The 17,194-nt window shown below is 40.6% G+C and overlaps 1 protein-coding gene across 2 annotated transcripts in view; it reads left to right on the top strand.

Annotated features, from left to right (window-relative positions):
• GALNT10 (polypeptide N-acetylgalactosaminyltransferase 10) overlaps positions 1-17,194 on the top strand; it is an 81,699-nt gene that overhangs the window by 50,312 nt on the left and 14,193 nt on the right. For both annotated transcript variants that reach the window (XM_035338591.1, XM_035338592.1), the window contains exons 5-6: positions 14,345-14,530; positions 16,467-16,650. In XM_035338591.1, the coding sequence (XP_035194482.1) occupies positions 14,345-14,530; positions 16,467-16,650 (370 nt within the window). The remainder of the gene's footprint in view (positions 1-14,344; positions 14,531-16,466; positions 16,651-17,194) is intronic.

Here is a 17,194-nt window from a genome sequence, read left to right as displayed (position 1 = left end):
AAGCTGCTTTCCAGCATGTGCCATTGGTCCCAGTGGAGTAAATATTATGGGGCTATTTATAGGTGGTCTCTTATTATCAGTATAGCGTTCCCAATAGGACTGCTGTAATAACTAATGCTTTTTCCCCCCCAAAGTTTGTGGGGATGTTGGTGATATAAGGACTCTCTTTTCCTGACCATAAGCATTTAAAAGCAATAGGCAGGCTTTAATATGCAGAGGAGTATAGGTTATATTAGAGGGAGAAACCAATTCAGTAGCTATTTTTGGAGAGTAAAAATGAGCTGCCTGACATTGTCTTTTCCTGCATCCCAGGAAGAACTGCTGAAGACCCGTCCTAAAAACTCTCAAACTATATCATGGTGGTCCAGAATAACACCCTCTGGATAAGCAAAAATCAGAATGCTATACATGTAAATTATAACTTCAGAACTCCTGATCATAAAAATGCTTATTTGTGGTGGTCCTACGTGGATTTGTGGCTTCACTTTTCATTTATATGACTATTCTTTAGTTCTGATCTCAGTTAAATTAAGCCTTTTCATATGCTGACTTGCAGGGTACTAATTATATCCCTCAGAGCTTGTTGTTACCAGAATGGCCCTAAGTAAACTAAAATGCTTTTTTCATGTATATCAGTTTTCTCCTGGGGACTGTCAGATGTGAAACTTGTTTGTTTTTTGATTATTTAATTACAGTGCTGTTGAGTGGTAAGCGAGTTCCATTATATCATAGAAATGAGGAGGGGAAGAGAAGTTGAAATGCAGGTCAGTCTGTAACACTGCAGGTTTTTGTATCGACTCTGGCGTTTTATTATTGCCAGCAGGCAGTGAATAGCAGACAGGCAGTTTGTGGCGCTTCGGGGGCTGCTTCTGTTTCTAGGTGAACAATCTGAATCTGCGGTTGGGAGAAGTCACGCTGTTCATCTCAAGTGTGTCTTGTGCAAAATGGATTGCTGGTCTCCATCTAATTCTTGTAGCTTGCATGAGCAAGTGTAAAGCTGCCCTTGTCTATTGCTACATCAGTGTTCAGCCTTGAGTTTAAAGAACAGGGCAGAGTTCCATCATCAAGGTCCTAGATAAAGATTTTCAATGGTATTAGCCCTGATATCAACCCCTAGGGTACACAACTAGTGACTGTCAAGCGCCCTGGCTGTTGATTGCAACCCTTAGGGCCTGAAAGCTCAGCCAGTTTTCAATCCACTGTCCTAGCAAATTTTTCAATTGGTTTGTCCATAAGGATGTTATGAGAGGCAGCATTGAAAGCTGACATGCATTTATAGGTAAGAAAAACTCCAAAATGAGGGAATCCAAATGTACTGGAAGAGTAGACCTAATAAAATGGGCTGCACAAGCACATTGTATGCCCCAATGCCCTAGTTGCCTTGTTGAGTCACCAAAAGGCAACAGCCTAGGCAAGACATACCTCAAAAAATTGTAGAAATTGTTTGTGTTACTATGATTATCTGGAACAAACTGATATCATGTATTTTCTGACCTTCCTTTAAATTAAAAAGTCATATTTTTACCTTTTCACCCTTAGCAGTAATTGAAAATTTTTCATTATTCAAGGCACTGTAAACCTTGTGCTAGAAGTCTGTACCTACTGTTGAATGTCATTTGAAAGAAACCTCTTGCCATGTACTTGGGGTTAGCTAGGTGCAGAAGAAAACCTCCACACAGGCGGTTCAGAAGTACTTTGGGTAGGTATTTCTTATTCTATGGTCTAGCTTGACAGAAATCAGTGACTGTGGCTAAGTGCTTAAATTTCATATGCATCACGTTTTACCATTCAGTTATTTGCATATTGCCTGACAGCTTGTTCTTACTCAGTTTTAAGACTCCTTTTGTGTAAATGACAGTGTTTTAGTACAAGTGTTGTCCCTTGTTGAAGAATGAGAACCACAGCATCAGTCATCTCTGAAGTGTATGTTATGTGCAAAGCACTGTGATACAGTGCTGAAGCTGAACGTGGCAGCACTGAAAATGCTGCAGTCTCGGAGCATCAGGGTTGTTCTGGAAGTGTTAGCTCAGCTGGGCTGTCGGCCTCACGGCATTGTATGTATGTACAGTGGCAATACATAAAGACTCGACATCCTCTTTACAGTAGCCAGACAAAATCCTCACATGTGACTGAAAGGCAGTAACAATTTTGAATGAATTTAATATATTTAATCCAATATGACAATGCAATAGCAAAATCAGCCTTCTGGCTCTGAGATTTAAAAAAAAAAATCTCTTAGGATGTGGCATGCACGCTCGAATATATTTGATTTTGAGGAGAAAAATGTTATAAGCAGGGTGCATGGGATTTTACTTTCCCTTGGGGGATCATTAGGGTGCTTCCAGGTTAAAACTTTGTCTTTCTTCTACCACTACTCTGTTCCCCTGAGCTGTATTTTGTGAAAATTTAGGAGTTCTGAGAATGTCTTTTTTCATTCATTTTAATGTCTTCTGCCGTTTTTACAGGCTCTTTGCTTAGCTGTTTTTTTCAGCAGGACTTTGTGCAGTAAGAATTAGAGTGGTTCTTTTATGGTTGGAAGACACCTAAACGTTGTGAGCCCAGAATACAACATGCGACCGCTGCTCATCTTTGAAAGACAGCAGTAGTCTTTTAGACCCTTTAATAAAGGAGTCCAAGGAGTGTTTTCCCAGAGCAATGTCATCTGGCTTCACCTCCGATAAAGTTGCCTTTGACCAACTTTTTTTCCATTTCATTCGTCCTCTCATCCTGTAGGGTTGGTCACTTTTCCATTTGTGCTGTCTCCACCGTTCTGTAGCTTGCTTGAAAGTTTCCTGTTGGGAGTCTTGGAGCTTATCTCTTCAGTGAGTGTCAAAGGTAGCTACAGCCAAATCCCCTTTTTCGCCTTTAAAGATAAGTCCCTGTGACTTTTTAATATTTATATTGCAGCACAAGTAATTCCAAAGGTAACCATATGGGATAATCTGAATGGAAAAACAAATGTGGGTAAGGCTACTTGGCTGAACCACGTGTAGCATAATTTGGTCTGAAGGGCATGTCACTAAGCGCAGCGTACTGAAAGGAAAAGGCAAGGGATGATTAATGTGTAATTTGGTGCAGCATCAGGTATGTAGCAAATACAACTCTGTTCCATTAACCACATCTGCCAGGCTTTAATTGAAAGAAATCATGCTCTTAGTATCTGAAATAGAAAAGGGTTTAAAACCTGAATTCTTTTTGATCTTTAAATGGAACAGTAAAGGATTTATGCAGCTAAAGAGATTATCTTTTCATCTTTAGGCACAAGCACTGTAAAAGTCATTTTTTTTCTTCTTAAATGCACTAAAGTGCATCTGGTTAGTACATCTCTGAATAGAGTGACTGTGTTTAGGACAAAGTGGTGACAGTTTTTCATACTGAATTTTGAATATGATTATTTTAAAGCTTTTAACCTTGAAGTATTTGGGGGGAGGGAGGGAACAACAAGCTTTTCTTAGGTAACCAGTTTTCTACAACCTTTTCTTAAATGTTTCTTTCAAATTCTGGTTTAGAAGCCGTGAAAACTGTCTGAAACAACTTAAAAAGGATTATTTTTGTAAATTAAGTTACAGGATGAAGAGGTGGTTCTTTTTGCCCTTAACATTCATTGCAAATCATCTCAGTTTTATTTAGATTTTCATAACAGCTTTGAAATAACTATCAGTGACATCTCCCCTTGGGTAAGTGGCAGCAGGTTGGTCCTTCTAGGTGTACACATTTGCAAGTCTGAGAAAAACGTACTTTTTGCTTTCATTAGAATGAAATTTTTATCACAAAACATACTCTTTGATATTTGTATGTCATTAAAATTCAGCTTCTGGATGATGCCTGGTTTCAGCATGGTCCTCTGTCTTGTGGTTTAACACTACCAGGTGCGTGAAGTCACAGTGTAAGGAGTGAAGTAATTCTCAGACTGCAGTCAAGATCTAAGACTTCCATTGTTAAAATGCTTCTGATGGAAGCCTTTGCAATTTTTCCATGATGACTTTGACTTTAGACTATCACTCACTCAAGTACTGACACAAAATTACAAGTGAAATATGATTCAGGCTCCAAAGTCACTTACGTGGTTGTGACCCACAGTCTAGATGTGATGTTTATTACCAAAACTCCTGTGTGGATTAGGTACCACAGCAGAGCGTTTGTATTGTTGTAGTGAATTTGTGGACTGCGCAATATTCTATTCTATAGTGAGCACCGAGGAGAGAGAAGCATAAAGCTGGGTGCAGTTGTCCAATTTCAGTTAATGAAAACAAGTAATTTGTTCTCTACCTCTGGCCATTTCTTGTGGATGTGGGATATTTCAGACAAGTGAGTGATAAGATTTACTTTGGATGCACGGTGAAATGTGGATGGGATTCAATTTTCTAATCTTTCCTTTTTGGGTATTCATTTTTTTAATGTCTTCAAACACTGTTTCTGTACCTGAGTGTACCTTCATAAAGGGATATCTAAAAACTGCATTGTTCATTAAGCAGTGTCTGGAGAGTATTAAAAGCATTTTCTCTAGTGTTTTACAGGACCTGAGGGCCCATTTTAGTTGTTTACTGGAGCTTTTTTTGTGACAGCCTAAATTAACTCACTGGTTTACTTTTCATCTTCTTGTATTTATTACTTTAAGATCAGTTGCTACTGCTGAAGGATCCTTCTGGAAAGGAGATGAGGTAGATTAAAAGGGTCCAGTTTACTCTCACCTCTTTCTGAGCTAATTATTTTGTAGTGAAGGATGTCTGGCAAACTAAAGTTTAGAGAAAATAATTGAGGAGCAGGCTTTCCATTACAGCTCATTAAATAAATCTAACTGCATCACTTGCTATTATGATACCCAATGCATGTAGCTAGCTATTAGTGCAAGCTGCAGGAAAACAGATTTAATTTTCTTCTCCTCACCTTGAAGGATGTGTCCTCATCTACTAAAAGTCAAAAATATCTAGATACCTGTCAGCTGCAGTGCAAATCAGCATTTTAATGCTTTACAGCTGCTTCTCTATAGAAGCTAATTAGAAATGTTATTTGAACACCCTTTGCCAGAGCTTGTATGTGATGTCTGCTATTGGTAATCACAGTTTCTCCTATTTAAGTGAACATTTTCAGTGGTATTGACCAAGTAGCTGTTCTAACATAGGGACTTTGATACAAATGGAAACTTCTTCAGTTTGAGAAAATTGGAAGGTAATGCAATTTAGAAATAAAAGCGATAATCTAAAACATTTTCTGCACAGATTTAATTGCAGTGATATTTTCTCAATAAAGAAGTGGGACACTCATTCTTTCAAGATAGCATCTATTCATAAAAATAATGAAAACTTTTGTTGTCTGTTACCAATAAGCTAAGCGTGTGATGTCTCCAGTGGATCATGGTAGTTTGCTGTGTTGGGCAGTGGAAGCCAAGGCTGAAGATGTCAAAGCAGCACACCTTCAGCTATCAGCACTACCCTCTCCTCTGTGTCATCAAGCTAAAATGAATGTGTGAGCTGAGAACAATATTGTTTTCCGTTAGATGTTTTAGTTGTGGTATCAGCACAGCTGTGAACAGCCCTGGATTTGTGCTTCAGGACTTAATAGATTTACTGACCTTTCTGGCAGATGTCAGCAACTTACTGTAATAGTTGCATTTCTTGCCAATAAAGTAAACAAGAGCATTGGGAACTGATGGCAAAGAGGTCTGGAAGAAATGAGTGAAGTGTTAAGTTTGTAAAACAAACTTCTTAAAAGCCAGAGTTTGTTACTACAAGTCAAATGTCTGTGTTTGTTTTTTTTTCTACATCAATATTGGTAACTTTTTGTTTGATAAATATTTCATTTTTTGTTCTCTGACTTACAGACTATAATGCAAATGTTTTGTCATTGATGGTTACTAATATATGAGTATCATTATAGGAAAGATGGATTATCAGTTTTCTAATACTCTGTTTGGCTGCAACCCCAAAGCAAAATTTTTATAGATCTGTGCTATTAATTTTAACCTTCATAATTATTCTTCCTCACCTTAGACACTTGAGATCAAAGCTTTTGGACTCCAAAAGGATGTGTTCCTACGAAATCAAAGCAACTTTCAAGTGGGTCATCTTGGACCTAATGGCATATTCTCTAACAGAAAAGTCCAGAATAGATTTTTCTGTTAATTCTTGCACTTTCTGGAATTCTTCCTTTGTTGTTGTTGTTTTGCACAGACCAAATACTTTCAGGCCAAGAAGTTGTCTTTGCCTTTATCAGCAGTATTCACGTAAAGCTGAACCTCTGTGGACTGGCTTGTTTGTGGTTGTTTTTCTTTTTTTTCGCTTTTCCCCAGCAAAAATCAGTAACTTTTAAGGCTTTAATCTCCCAGCTTTGATATGTTCCAAAATGTATCAGCATGAAATGTCTTAACGCTTTATCTGCCTGCATCTCTCCAACTGATGGCAATTTGGTGGTTGTTTGGTCTCAGTCATAGGTTTTAGTCATGATATCTTACCTAATACATCACTACCCACGGTGCAAGTATACTGACACGCTAACCAGAAGTAGAAGCAGCTCACCCCTCTAGCACAGCAGCTTCCTCTGACTCATTCATTCCCTGTGCCTTTGTTCTGTTCTGAAGCCTGCTGATTGCAGAGGAGTTGTGTTGAGTTGGTTATGTCCTGTGAGCAAACTTCTGAAACACTTTTACACCCTTGCTTGTTGCTTGTCTCTGCAGTGCTCAAAAAGCAATTGATAATGTGGATTAAAGGCAGTTAAAGATTAATTTGGTCTGGTGATTTTTAATTCCAGTAAGGAAAGTGAAGTATAAACTTTCAGGATCCTGAACCTGCGTGTGGTGCATACATGAGCCTCTGACCGCTGTCAGTGGCGATGCCATTGGTGCAATGGCTTGTCTTAACAATTTTCAGTGTTTCCATCTGCCCATGCAGTATTTTTCAATTTAGTGAAACTATATTAGCATTGAGCAGGAGTACAGACATCCCCATGGTTAAGCAGCTAGATAATCAAAAACACTGATTTGGCCTTAAGATGAGGGCAGAGATTCCCCACTTTAAAGGCAGTATTTGGGACAGTAATGCCCTTCCTGCTAGTCACCATGGCTACATCTAACTTGTGCTGAATATTAAGTGTGCTGCAAGGAGTTTGCTCCTGTTTCAGCTGCTGCAAAGGCTATGTAGCTGAAAAACTGTAGCTATGTAGTATGTCAGCAAAATATTCTCTGATACCAAAAGCAATTAACAGGGAAATAACTGAGTCACAAAATCACCTCTTTAGATCAAATACAGTCAACAGAGGAGGAAAAAAACTAAGTGGGTGCTTTAATCTTGATACATATTTAATGAAATTGGAAGGGAGAAGAGTAAACTAATGAGAATGACTGTTTCATCCTAGGAAAGACTGGCGCAGAAAGAGAAACTAATATTGTAGATGAACCAGGGAGTCAGTATGGAAGATGTAAGAACTGATGCATACAACACAGGCTGTCTCTGCTGCTCTTAACAAACAAAAGGTGCTTAAACCTTACAGCATGAAGGAAGGATGAGTAAATGATTTTTTTTTCTCGATTCCCTTAGGAAGAAACAGTTGGAGTGGACTCCTTTATAAATTAAACTTTCCAGAAAGAATAAAAGGTTATGCCATAGCTAAGATGATCATTCCTTATGTATTTCCCTCGTTGGGAAATGCAGCCTATACTAAACTTTCCCTGGAGTCTAGGTGTATTTATATGTTATGCCAGTAAGTGAATGTTCTCATTTCATGGTTAATCCTTTATCTCTGTTCACTCCCATTATCTCCTGAAAACATAACTGAGCAGGGTTTGGATATCAGCTCTAGGGTGGAGGAAGCTATGAGAAAGTTCCCTTTACAAATTCAGGAAGTTATTGATACATGTAAGACAGCTGAAGTCTAAACAACTTGAGTTTATGAAAGCACACAGCACAGGTTTGCACATGTGGCCTTTGCCCCCAGCAACTTGCAGTCTGCCTTATTTCTTAGGTCTTCTACTTTTGTGCATTTTATTGTACATACAGTTAACATATCTGTCAGTGAACATCTAGGAAGAGAACAAAGTCAGTTCGACTCAAAGATTTCCAGAAACCTAATTTACTGTTTCTGTATATCATAATATATTAGCAAGGGGGGTAGTACAGCTTCCCCAGGGCTGAGACCCAACACTGATGTGGGGTGTGCTGTGGAAACCGGGCCCTGTCCCTGCTGCCAGTGAAGCAGGACGGAGTGTTGGCAGAGCACAGGTCTGCAGAGCTAAATGTCATTTTAAGGCAGTCTACCACGGAATTACAATCAGGGAAGCAACAGCTATTGATACTCTCCCTTCCCAGGCCTTTTCTTCTTCCTTTGTAAGGAGATTCTGCTTGGAAGGCTGTGATCAGCTTAATCAGTTGCTATTATTAGGACTGGCGTTCACAGTAATTTATTAAATCAGTTTATTATCCTCTGAAACTTCACTGATCAGAGGGTGAAAACACTGAAGGAAAATTAAAACTAGTGTAAGTGCTGCCTGTTTGCATAACAGCACATTTTGCTGTTTAAAAGGATTACTCATCTGTACCAAAACAGGGGGAGAAGTTAATTTCAATGATGTAGAGCTTTCTATTTCAGGGAGGCCTGGCTTGCACATTGTGATAGATTGAAGAAGAAGTATAATTCATTCTTAAATTGTTAAACAGCATGTTAGGCCCAAGTATCTAAGTAAAGATGAATGGGCTCATTTGTAATCTTAAATGAGCATGTCTGCATGTGGGAGTGTTGGGACAGGAGGCTGGGATAACCAGTAAACAAAGGGCGGGTAAACAGTTGTTTTTGGTTCTTAGAGAGTAGCCAGAATAACCTCGGGGAAAGAAAAACTAGCCCTGTGCAGCTGAAAAGGGATCCCACAGGTCCTTCAGTTCTCCTGTGCCATGTGCCCTACAGCTGGAGGGAAAAAGTTCTCTGGATTTCCAGAGTGTAGCAACTTCCCTTTCTTCAGCAACTCTCCTTTCTTCATAATCGAAGTATCTCAGCAGGAGGTAGGGCAGAGGGAACTTCTGTGGCATCTGAATAATGCAGGAAGGTATCTGGAAGGTTCCTGGTTTCTGCAGCGCTGCTCAGTCTGATGAGGGTGATAGCACTCATAAGAGCAAGGGCACTGGTATCACAGATGTGCTGTACGGTGTAAAATGCTGAAGCTGATAAGTCTGGAGTAACACATGAACCATGAAGCACTGCACTAGCAGAATTGAGGAGGGAAGCGCTTCCCTTGTCCTTTCTCTGGGCATGAATCTTTGTCGTAGTTTCAAGCCTTGACCGGTACTTACAATGAATTAATTTGTTTCTGTGCCCAGATCACAAATGTTGGTACCCCATTCCCTTCCAAATACCGCAGAGATCTTACAGGGACATGTGCAAAAAGTCTTTTTGCCGAGCACGTCATTGTCATGCATGCTCTGCATTGAGGCCTAGAAGCCTTACCCTGCCCTCCTCTGCAGAGGACACTTCTTCCTGAGTGTTATTTTTTTCTGCAGCAACTGTGAGTTCAGGCATCTGTGAAAATAAAGGTTTCGTGGAGTGGGACCAAAACACTGCTGTCTTCAGCCCTCTGACCAGTTAATGACCTTGCCAATTCAAAAGCCGGAGCAATGGCCGCATGATTCAAAATGTTCAACTCAAACCCTTCTAAGCACAGAAGGCAGGTGTGCCTTTGCCTGTCAATCCCTGCAGCTGGAGATGAAGGCCTTCTCCATCAGCCAGGCTCTGGAGAGTCCTAAACTGCCACTGACCGTGAGTCTGCCCTATAAGAGCCCCATGTCTTCCTCAAAGCAACACCTCCATCTGTGTCTCAGGAGAGAATGACCAGACCGATCAGCTCCGCTTCCTGCAGGGCCCCTGCTTAAAAGCAAAAACAAGCTCTGGGCTGCTCAGCAGGCCTGATGTGAGCACTTCTCGTCAGAGCTCTCGGCTGCCTGGCAGCAGCCTGCTGTGTGTGCCCAGCTTGCCTGGGGAGGGATGGATGCAGAGCCGCATGTGGGTTTTGTAGCTGTGTCCCCATATGCAACTGCTTCTCAGCAGGTGCTTCAGCTCTGGGTGTGTGATTTGTGGGAGGGGAAAGGGCACAAAACAGACGAGGCTTCATCTGTTAGCTGTGGCAATACAGTAGCTTGCTGCTGTCTGCAAAACCGCGCTGTGTAAGCTCAGGGGAATACAGTTCCTTTGTGTCCCATGGCAGCTCTTGAGGGGAATAGCTGTTTAACTTAAAGCATACAGGAAAAACAGTGTTTAAAGACACGTTAAAAACTTGACAACTGCTGACTCTTGTTCACTGATAGCTGAGGGAAAATACTTTTGGTCCAAGCCAAATCAATTCAAAATAAGCTGTAAAGCTACCGGTGGGTTCGTATCTGACTCTGAAAACGTGGCTGAGCCACTGGGAAGCAGAAGAGATGGGGAGGAAACCTTCTCGCTGGGGAAGATCCAGCCACGGTTGTGTGGAGACAGGCTGCGTGGTTTGCAGGGAGAGGGGGTCTGTGATTCTGAGAGGATGGGCTCAGGCAACTTCTGCTTTGCCTGAGCAGTTGAGTCCTATGGGTCCTGGGACTGCAGTACCATGTATGCTGCTCTGTGCTATGGATCCGTGTCTAAGTTGCCCTGTTTCTCATGTATTTACCTCTCTAAGCTATTAAAAAAAAAAAAAAAATCCTTGGGCTCCTCTGTCTGTGTCCAGCTTCTACGTATGTTTGGTTTTGAAGTGGTAACGTTTCCTATGTGCCTGTTTGGTAAAGAAACGTGCAGTGGCTGGGGTGAAAGCTCAGCTGGATGTAAGAAATCGCAGCCTTGGAAAGTCCTGGCCATGCTGCCAGGGGTCACCAGCATAATGGCATCTGAAGGCTGCTCTGCTTGGACGGTGAGGACAGAAGGAAGAAGTGCAGTAGGAAAACCACAGGAACAAGACCTAGGGAAAAAAGCTCTGGGATCGCGTACCTCAAGCAAGCCTGCTGAAGCTTCTCTTCTTTCTTCGCACAGATTTTTATGTACAGTTCAAAATAAAACTATTTCTTGACCGGTGGTAGTTTTAAGTAGTTCTTGGTTGGCACTGTTAATGTATACACTGTATATCAAGTTTATAGCAAAGTCTGTTAGTAAGCTACCAGCCTAGTTTTTAATCTAGAGATAATCTTACTCTCGTTTATATGTTTGGGCTGTATTACTTTGCCCAGAGTAAACACAGCTATTGGAATCCATCCAGCTCACCTAACAACTTTCATTAAAGAAAATTGTCCTTGTAATAAAAATTACTCGGTGTGACAAGATGCCATAATATATTTTTTAAAGCCTCATAAAATTTTGTAGCAGTTAATGCCACTTGTTTTGTGAGATTTTCTTTTAAAAGTAAGAATTGACTTAATTGTGACAATATTTGTTTCATTCTTTTACAAACATCTTCCATCTGGGCTCATGGAGGCCAGGCTGGAGCAGGAATAGAGCAGGGTTAAGGAAAGAAGAAAAACTTCTCTTTGAAACGTGCATTTCCCTGTGTTTTGTATTTTGTTAGTGAGGTTGCTGGAAAGCCTGTGACTCTTCAGTAAAAGGAAGTAGATATGTTAATAAAGTCTTCCAGCTTGCTGTTCATAATATGTGAGTCTTAAACTTATAAACTGCAATGATTGTGCATGGATTTTTCTACAGCTATTGGGAGCAGCTTATCTGAGCATCATCTCTCCTAGCAATGAGGACTGCACTTGATATGTGTGGGCACTGCGTCAGTGAGAATAGGCATGTGCAGATGGAGTACCTGCAGCTTGTCCTTGCCTCTTCCATCCATCAGAGATACAATATGACTTCTAGTCTGTGAGGCATTTCTTACCAATGCAGTGTAGAGCAGACCACTTGCTACAAGCACAAAATGCTTTGGTACGGTGTTTTTTTTGTTTTGTTTTGTTTTTTTCCTATGGAACAAGGTAGAGCAGCATAGGAACTGCTAGGCTGCCTGCAGGTGTCATTACAGAAGAAACTGCAAAACAAACAAGGGTAGTTCAGAAAGGTAGACGATGCCAAAATATAAAATTAGCAGCACACAGGTGGAAGATGAACCTCTGGGATTTTTCACAGTCTCATATTCTCATTTCTATTGAAACAGAGAGTCACAGGAGATGTATGAATATTTTCCACTGTTTTGGAGCCATGGTTTTTTTTTTGGATTTTCCTATGTTTTGTAGCTCTGGTTTACATAAATATTGCAGGATCTAATCTTGCAAATGCTACCTTATCTGGAGTTACTGGTAGGGGGAATCAGATCAGACACACATCTTCTGTGTGACAGTTCCCTCCTTTTATTATAATGAGCACTGCCAGCTACTGTTTTACCTAACTTGTCTTTGGTAGAATTATTAGCCCATACCTTATAGTTTTTGCATGAAGTAAGGACAATTTTTCTCTTTTGCGATAACCTAACAATGGCAAAGGATGATCTGTGATGTTAGACAACAGTGGCGGTTGCCTTTTTTTCTTCCCCTCTTTTTTTCTTTATTTTTTTCTTCTTTTTAAGTCTACCCACTACCTCACGAAGAAGGCAGCTGTACTAATAATGAATCTAGTCTCTATAGAAGCCTCTTATTTGAAAAATCTGTAATAGAGTGGACCAAATTTCTGGTTGCTTGTGAAGATCTATTCATAAGGGACTTGAAAAGGATCACAAAAAAGTGTGCTAGACAGCAAAAAGTACTAAAGGCTTTATTGAGCAGGCAAACCTCTGTGGATACTGTGGGACAATTAGACTTGTTAGGCCAAAGAGTAAAATGCATTTGTGAGAATAAAATCATGGGGAACGTTAAATAAAGTTTTGAAAAAGGTAAAGAGCTTGCTAGTAATACCTCCAAAGAACAGAAGTCAATTTGGGTTATCTTTCAATGAAGGTAGGTATAATTGCTTGAAAGGGGAGGTGCAGAAATTAGGTAGTCAAAGGGATTTTGCCTGCTTTTTCTTCCAGCAGCTAAACCCTAAAGCATAATTGCTGGGTCAGCACCACGCAGGAGAGCTCATAACTTATTTATTTACCCTGTTCCTCTTTTCAGAGAGCTATTCCAGTACTGGGCTTCCCTGACGCCCTATTCAGGGGTGCTTTTACACTGTCTGCCTTTTCAGCCCCTACCTTTTGTGCCTGTTTTGGAGTCAGGTAGGCCTCCACTACACAGCCTGTTGGTGCAGGGATGGTGTATGTTATAGGACCACTCGCTGCACCTATGCAAGCTCCTGCTTGGTTCCCTCGGGTCAAGGCATGTAAACCTGCAAGGTTATTTGGCTTTGAATGATCGCTTCCGTTGCAGTTTTTAGTGTATGAGATTTTAAGATTAGCTAATTGCTTAGATTTGACTGGCTGGCTTTTGCTTAGAGAGGCTTGTCTCCTTGATCTTTGGCTGATGGCAGCAGATAGTACGAAGCATTAATGAACAGTCCCTGGCACGCTGTGAATGGGGTTTGCTGTCAAGTCAGAACTTCAGATGCCTAAGATCCACCCATTAGTGATTAGGTTAGCATCAGCTCTTAGCCCATTTTTAGGATTTTCTTTGGTGCTTTGCTCTTTGATGTAAAGACAGCTGTATGCCCCTCACTCTCTATGTAGACCAAGCTTTTATTTCCACATCTAAACAAGCTGTCCATTGTTTTGATCACTCAGTGATCTTTTTCTGCAGCTTTTCTATCTGAATTCTTGTTAATCATGGTGACTGCAAATGTTTGTGCTATTTCAAATGTGGCTCCAGTCCATATTCAGTAGCGTGAATATTTCCGTATTTAAATGCAAATATCTCCTCTGGTAAGCATTTTATGTAGCCATCCAAATATATACGGAGGCTATGCCTGCCTTGCTGGCTTAGAGGGATATCTGGCTAGGCTTTATGCTCTTTTTTAATCTAAGCATTAGTAGATGGTCCTGTTTTGTGTTAAGAAGAAACCAAACACAACTTAAATGCACTGAGTGCAGTTTAATTCTAAAAGTGAATTGTGCAATGTCTCTTGAAAGGTACGTTATTATTCTGCAAAATGCCTAAGAATCCCAGCAGTCTGTTCTGATGTTCTCCCAGAGGTCTGCTAGTTGACTTTCTTCTTTTTCCTTTTCTCTGCTTCTTTCCTTTTTTGTCCTGTACTCCTCCATCTTCTCCTGGTCCCTCCTTTTTTTTTAATTACTCCTAAAGTTTGAGAACATCTTCAGAAGCCTTGTTTAAAAAGTTACATTTAAACTTTGGGTTCAAACAGAATCATTTCTTTTTTCTTGTTACTGCATTAGTTAACTGTTCTGGACCTACCTTCTAGAGGCATCATTTTCTGGTAAAGAAGGAACTGCATCTTGAAGAAATTACTTGTTACAGTGTTTTACTTCCTCGTTTTCATACAGAACACCTGAAGAAACGCCTGGAAGATTATATGGCCCAGTTCCCAAACGTGAGAATCCTCCGAACCAAAAAAAGAGAAGGGCTGATAAGAACTCGGATGCTGGGGGCCTCCATGGCAATAGGGGATGTCATCACCTTCTTGGATTCCCATTGCGAGGCCAACGTCAACTGGCTGCCGCCCCTGTTAGGTAAGCAGAGTGGTGCTGAGTGTTGTACGTGGCTGAAGTCTGAACTGGTGAAGAGCTGGCAAGAAATGTCTGTGTTGAGTTTATTTCTACCTGCTGCTGTCTCTTCACACTGTGAGTAAATGGACAAAAGCACAAAATATCTTAAAAAGGAAGAGGGAAAAAATAAAAGATAAGAGAATTGTTGGCAACTTGTTGCCTTTATTACAAGTTTTTTTTTTTTTTTCTGTGCTAGACTGTTCAATAATCCTATCAATCCTATGTTTAATTAAAGAGTAAAATCATATTCTTCTATTTCATCACTAAACAAAATCTTAAATAGTTTACAGCTTGCTAGAAGAGTAAACTATAACATGGTCATTCTGCAGCTTGCAGAGAGGAGTTTCTTCATGATTGAGAAAAGATATTTGTGTACAGATTTTAAGTAGCTTCCAGGTTTTTTCTCCTATATAACTATGTTCAGCTGCATAGTCTGCTAGCCTGTGGAAAATACTTCTTGTGAATAACAGCTGCTGGTATGTATTTGTGGCAATGTGTAGTCCTTTCCAAGGCAGTGCTCCATCTTTAAGGAGGCATCAGTATTACAATGTTAGTTCATTTCGAGGCTGACAAATTGAAAGGACAGTGCCTTCTGTTTCTGGTGTCCCTGTGCCTCTGGCCAGCACCACCTCTAGCCAGGTGCTTTTTGAGGAAATTTCTGTTTAAGTAGCAAGCTCCCTTTTTTGTTTGTTTTTGCAGTGCTCAGCTGAGTGGAATGATGCTATCTGGATTTTGTGCTTGTTTTGGAGGGGTGTGTTCTCTGTTATCTGTGCCCTGCTGTAGATTTGGTAGGTTTTCCAGTTGTACGCACTGCTCTTCCCACATTATTTAGAGTGGGCATCTTGCAGTATCCAGTTCACTTTGGCTGCCAGATATGATGCTGTATGGAAGTAGAGACTTCCCCCTAAAGAAAACCCAACTCCTTTACAGCCCTATTGCAAGTGAGGTGTCCGGGTGCTCTCTGAGGTATGGCTTTCTGGAATACGCTGGCAGCAGCAGTCAAGTGGAGGTTTGAGAAAGAAGTCAGATTTGTCAGCAGGATTGCTGGATGGTAATGCTGTGGCTTTCACAACAGTTTGTATCTGGTAATAACGTAAAACATTTGCTGCTTCTTGAGCCCTAGGGAGGGCTCAGATGCCATTTAAATGAGAACATGTACAGTGAGCTTTAATTTTGAAGCATAGAAAGGATTTCTGTTAGACGTGCATTGGAAGCTGAGACATCGTTTGTCGCCTCGGCTCTGAAAGTTAACTTCCAACAAGAGACCTTCTCAGTAATAAAGTATTTAAGAAGTTCCAGATGTTTATTCGGGAATTAATCCTGTTTTGTATTATTTGATTGGAAGAAAAGACTGAGAGAAGGAGGTGAACTTGCATTTCTTGAGCCTGCTGAGAGTAGTTATGCCATTAGTCTGGATCGCTTCCTGCCAGATCCTGGCACAGCAATTAAAGCGAGGTGGTACAATGGGTTATTGCTCTTGTTTTGAATCCATGCAGAAAGGGTTCACATCCCGGTCACTTGTTAAAATGAGGGCTGTTAACTAAGTACGAATGAGGGCTGTTAACTAAGTACGTAGTACAAGATCGTCATTTTTTTTTAACCTGGTGGTTTGGGTATCTGTGGTGGCATGACTGTGTCTTTCTATTCTTCCTCAGAGTGATGGTCATGATAGCAAGAGTGCTGGGTGTTTTGATGTCAATAGTTTTAGCTCTAATACTCCAGCTACCTCAGAAACACCAGATAAATTGATACAAATGAGAGCATCTGCTCAAAAGAGAATGAAAGGGAAGAAAGCTATATTACTCTCGGACAGCTTCATATTTTGGTGCTCTTTTCGGTAATTTCATGGTCAATAGAACCAACTGGTGCAGGTCTTCTAATGTGTTTCTCCAATCTTCAGATCGCATTGCCCGAAACCGCAAGACTATCGTTTGTCCAATGATCGATGTTATTGATCATGACCACTTTGGATATGAGACTCAGGCTGGAGACGCAATGCGAGGTGCATTTGACTGGGAGATGTATTACAAGAGGATCCCTATTCCTCCTGAGTTACAGAAACTCGATCCCAGTGATCCCTTTGAGTAAGTTACTGAAACACAGCGTGCTAAGAGCTGGCTAACAAAATAACACCCTGCTATGGGGTTGGTTTACACCTCCGTGTATTAGAAGCCAGAAGCTGATTGTAAGCTACTTGGTTTTTGGCAGCTGTTTGCTTTGTTGATTTAAAAGAACTGTATTGTGTAGTAGCTGTGAACACTCTCCTTTTCATTGCTATTTTTTGCCACCTTAATTCCCGAAGAAGTTAACATTTCATTTAAAACTGTAATGTGTAACATTTAATGTGGTCGTTTATTACTGAGATCTTTCAAATATAACTTAGTATCCCTAATGCTCTGCCAAAAACAACAAGCCAGTGGCAGCTTATATGTCATGCCCAGGTGGGGGGAGAAGAAAACCTAGCAGAATAATTACAGCAATTTTGATGATTGCAGTGCATTGCAGAAGTAAATCTGTGATCAAGTTATGTTCTGCTGTTGCTGTGCTTGCCAACATTGAGACAGTTCTGCTGTCCTTTTTACTTCAGCAGCATAAAAAACAACAACAAAAAACCACCCTTGGAGGTCA

Source organism: Oxyura jamaicensis, chromosome 13 (genome assembly GCF_011077185.1).
Source record: "Oxyura jamaicensis isolate SHBP4307 breed ruddy duck chromosome 13, BPBGC_Ojam_1.0, whole genome shotgun sequence".
NCBI lineage: Eukaryota > Metazoa > Chordata > Aves > Anseriformes > Anatidae > Oxyura > Oxyura jamaicensis.
Note: the sequence above shows the minus strand (reverse complement) of the source record. Positions and strands in the feature narration are given on the sequence as shown.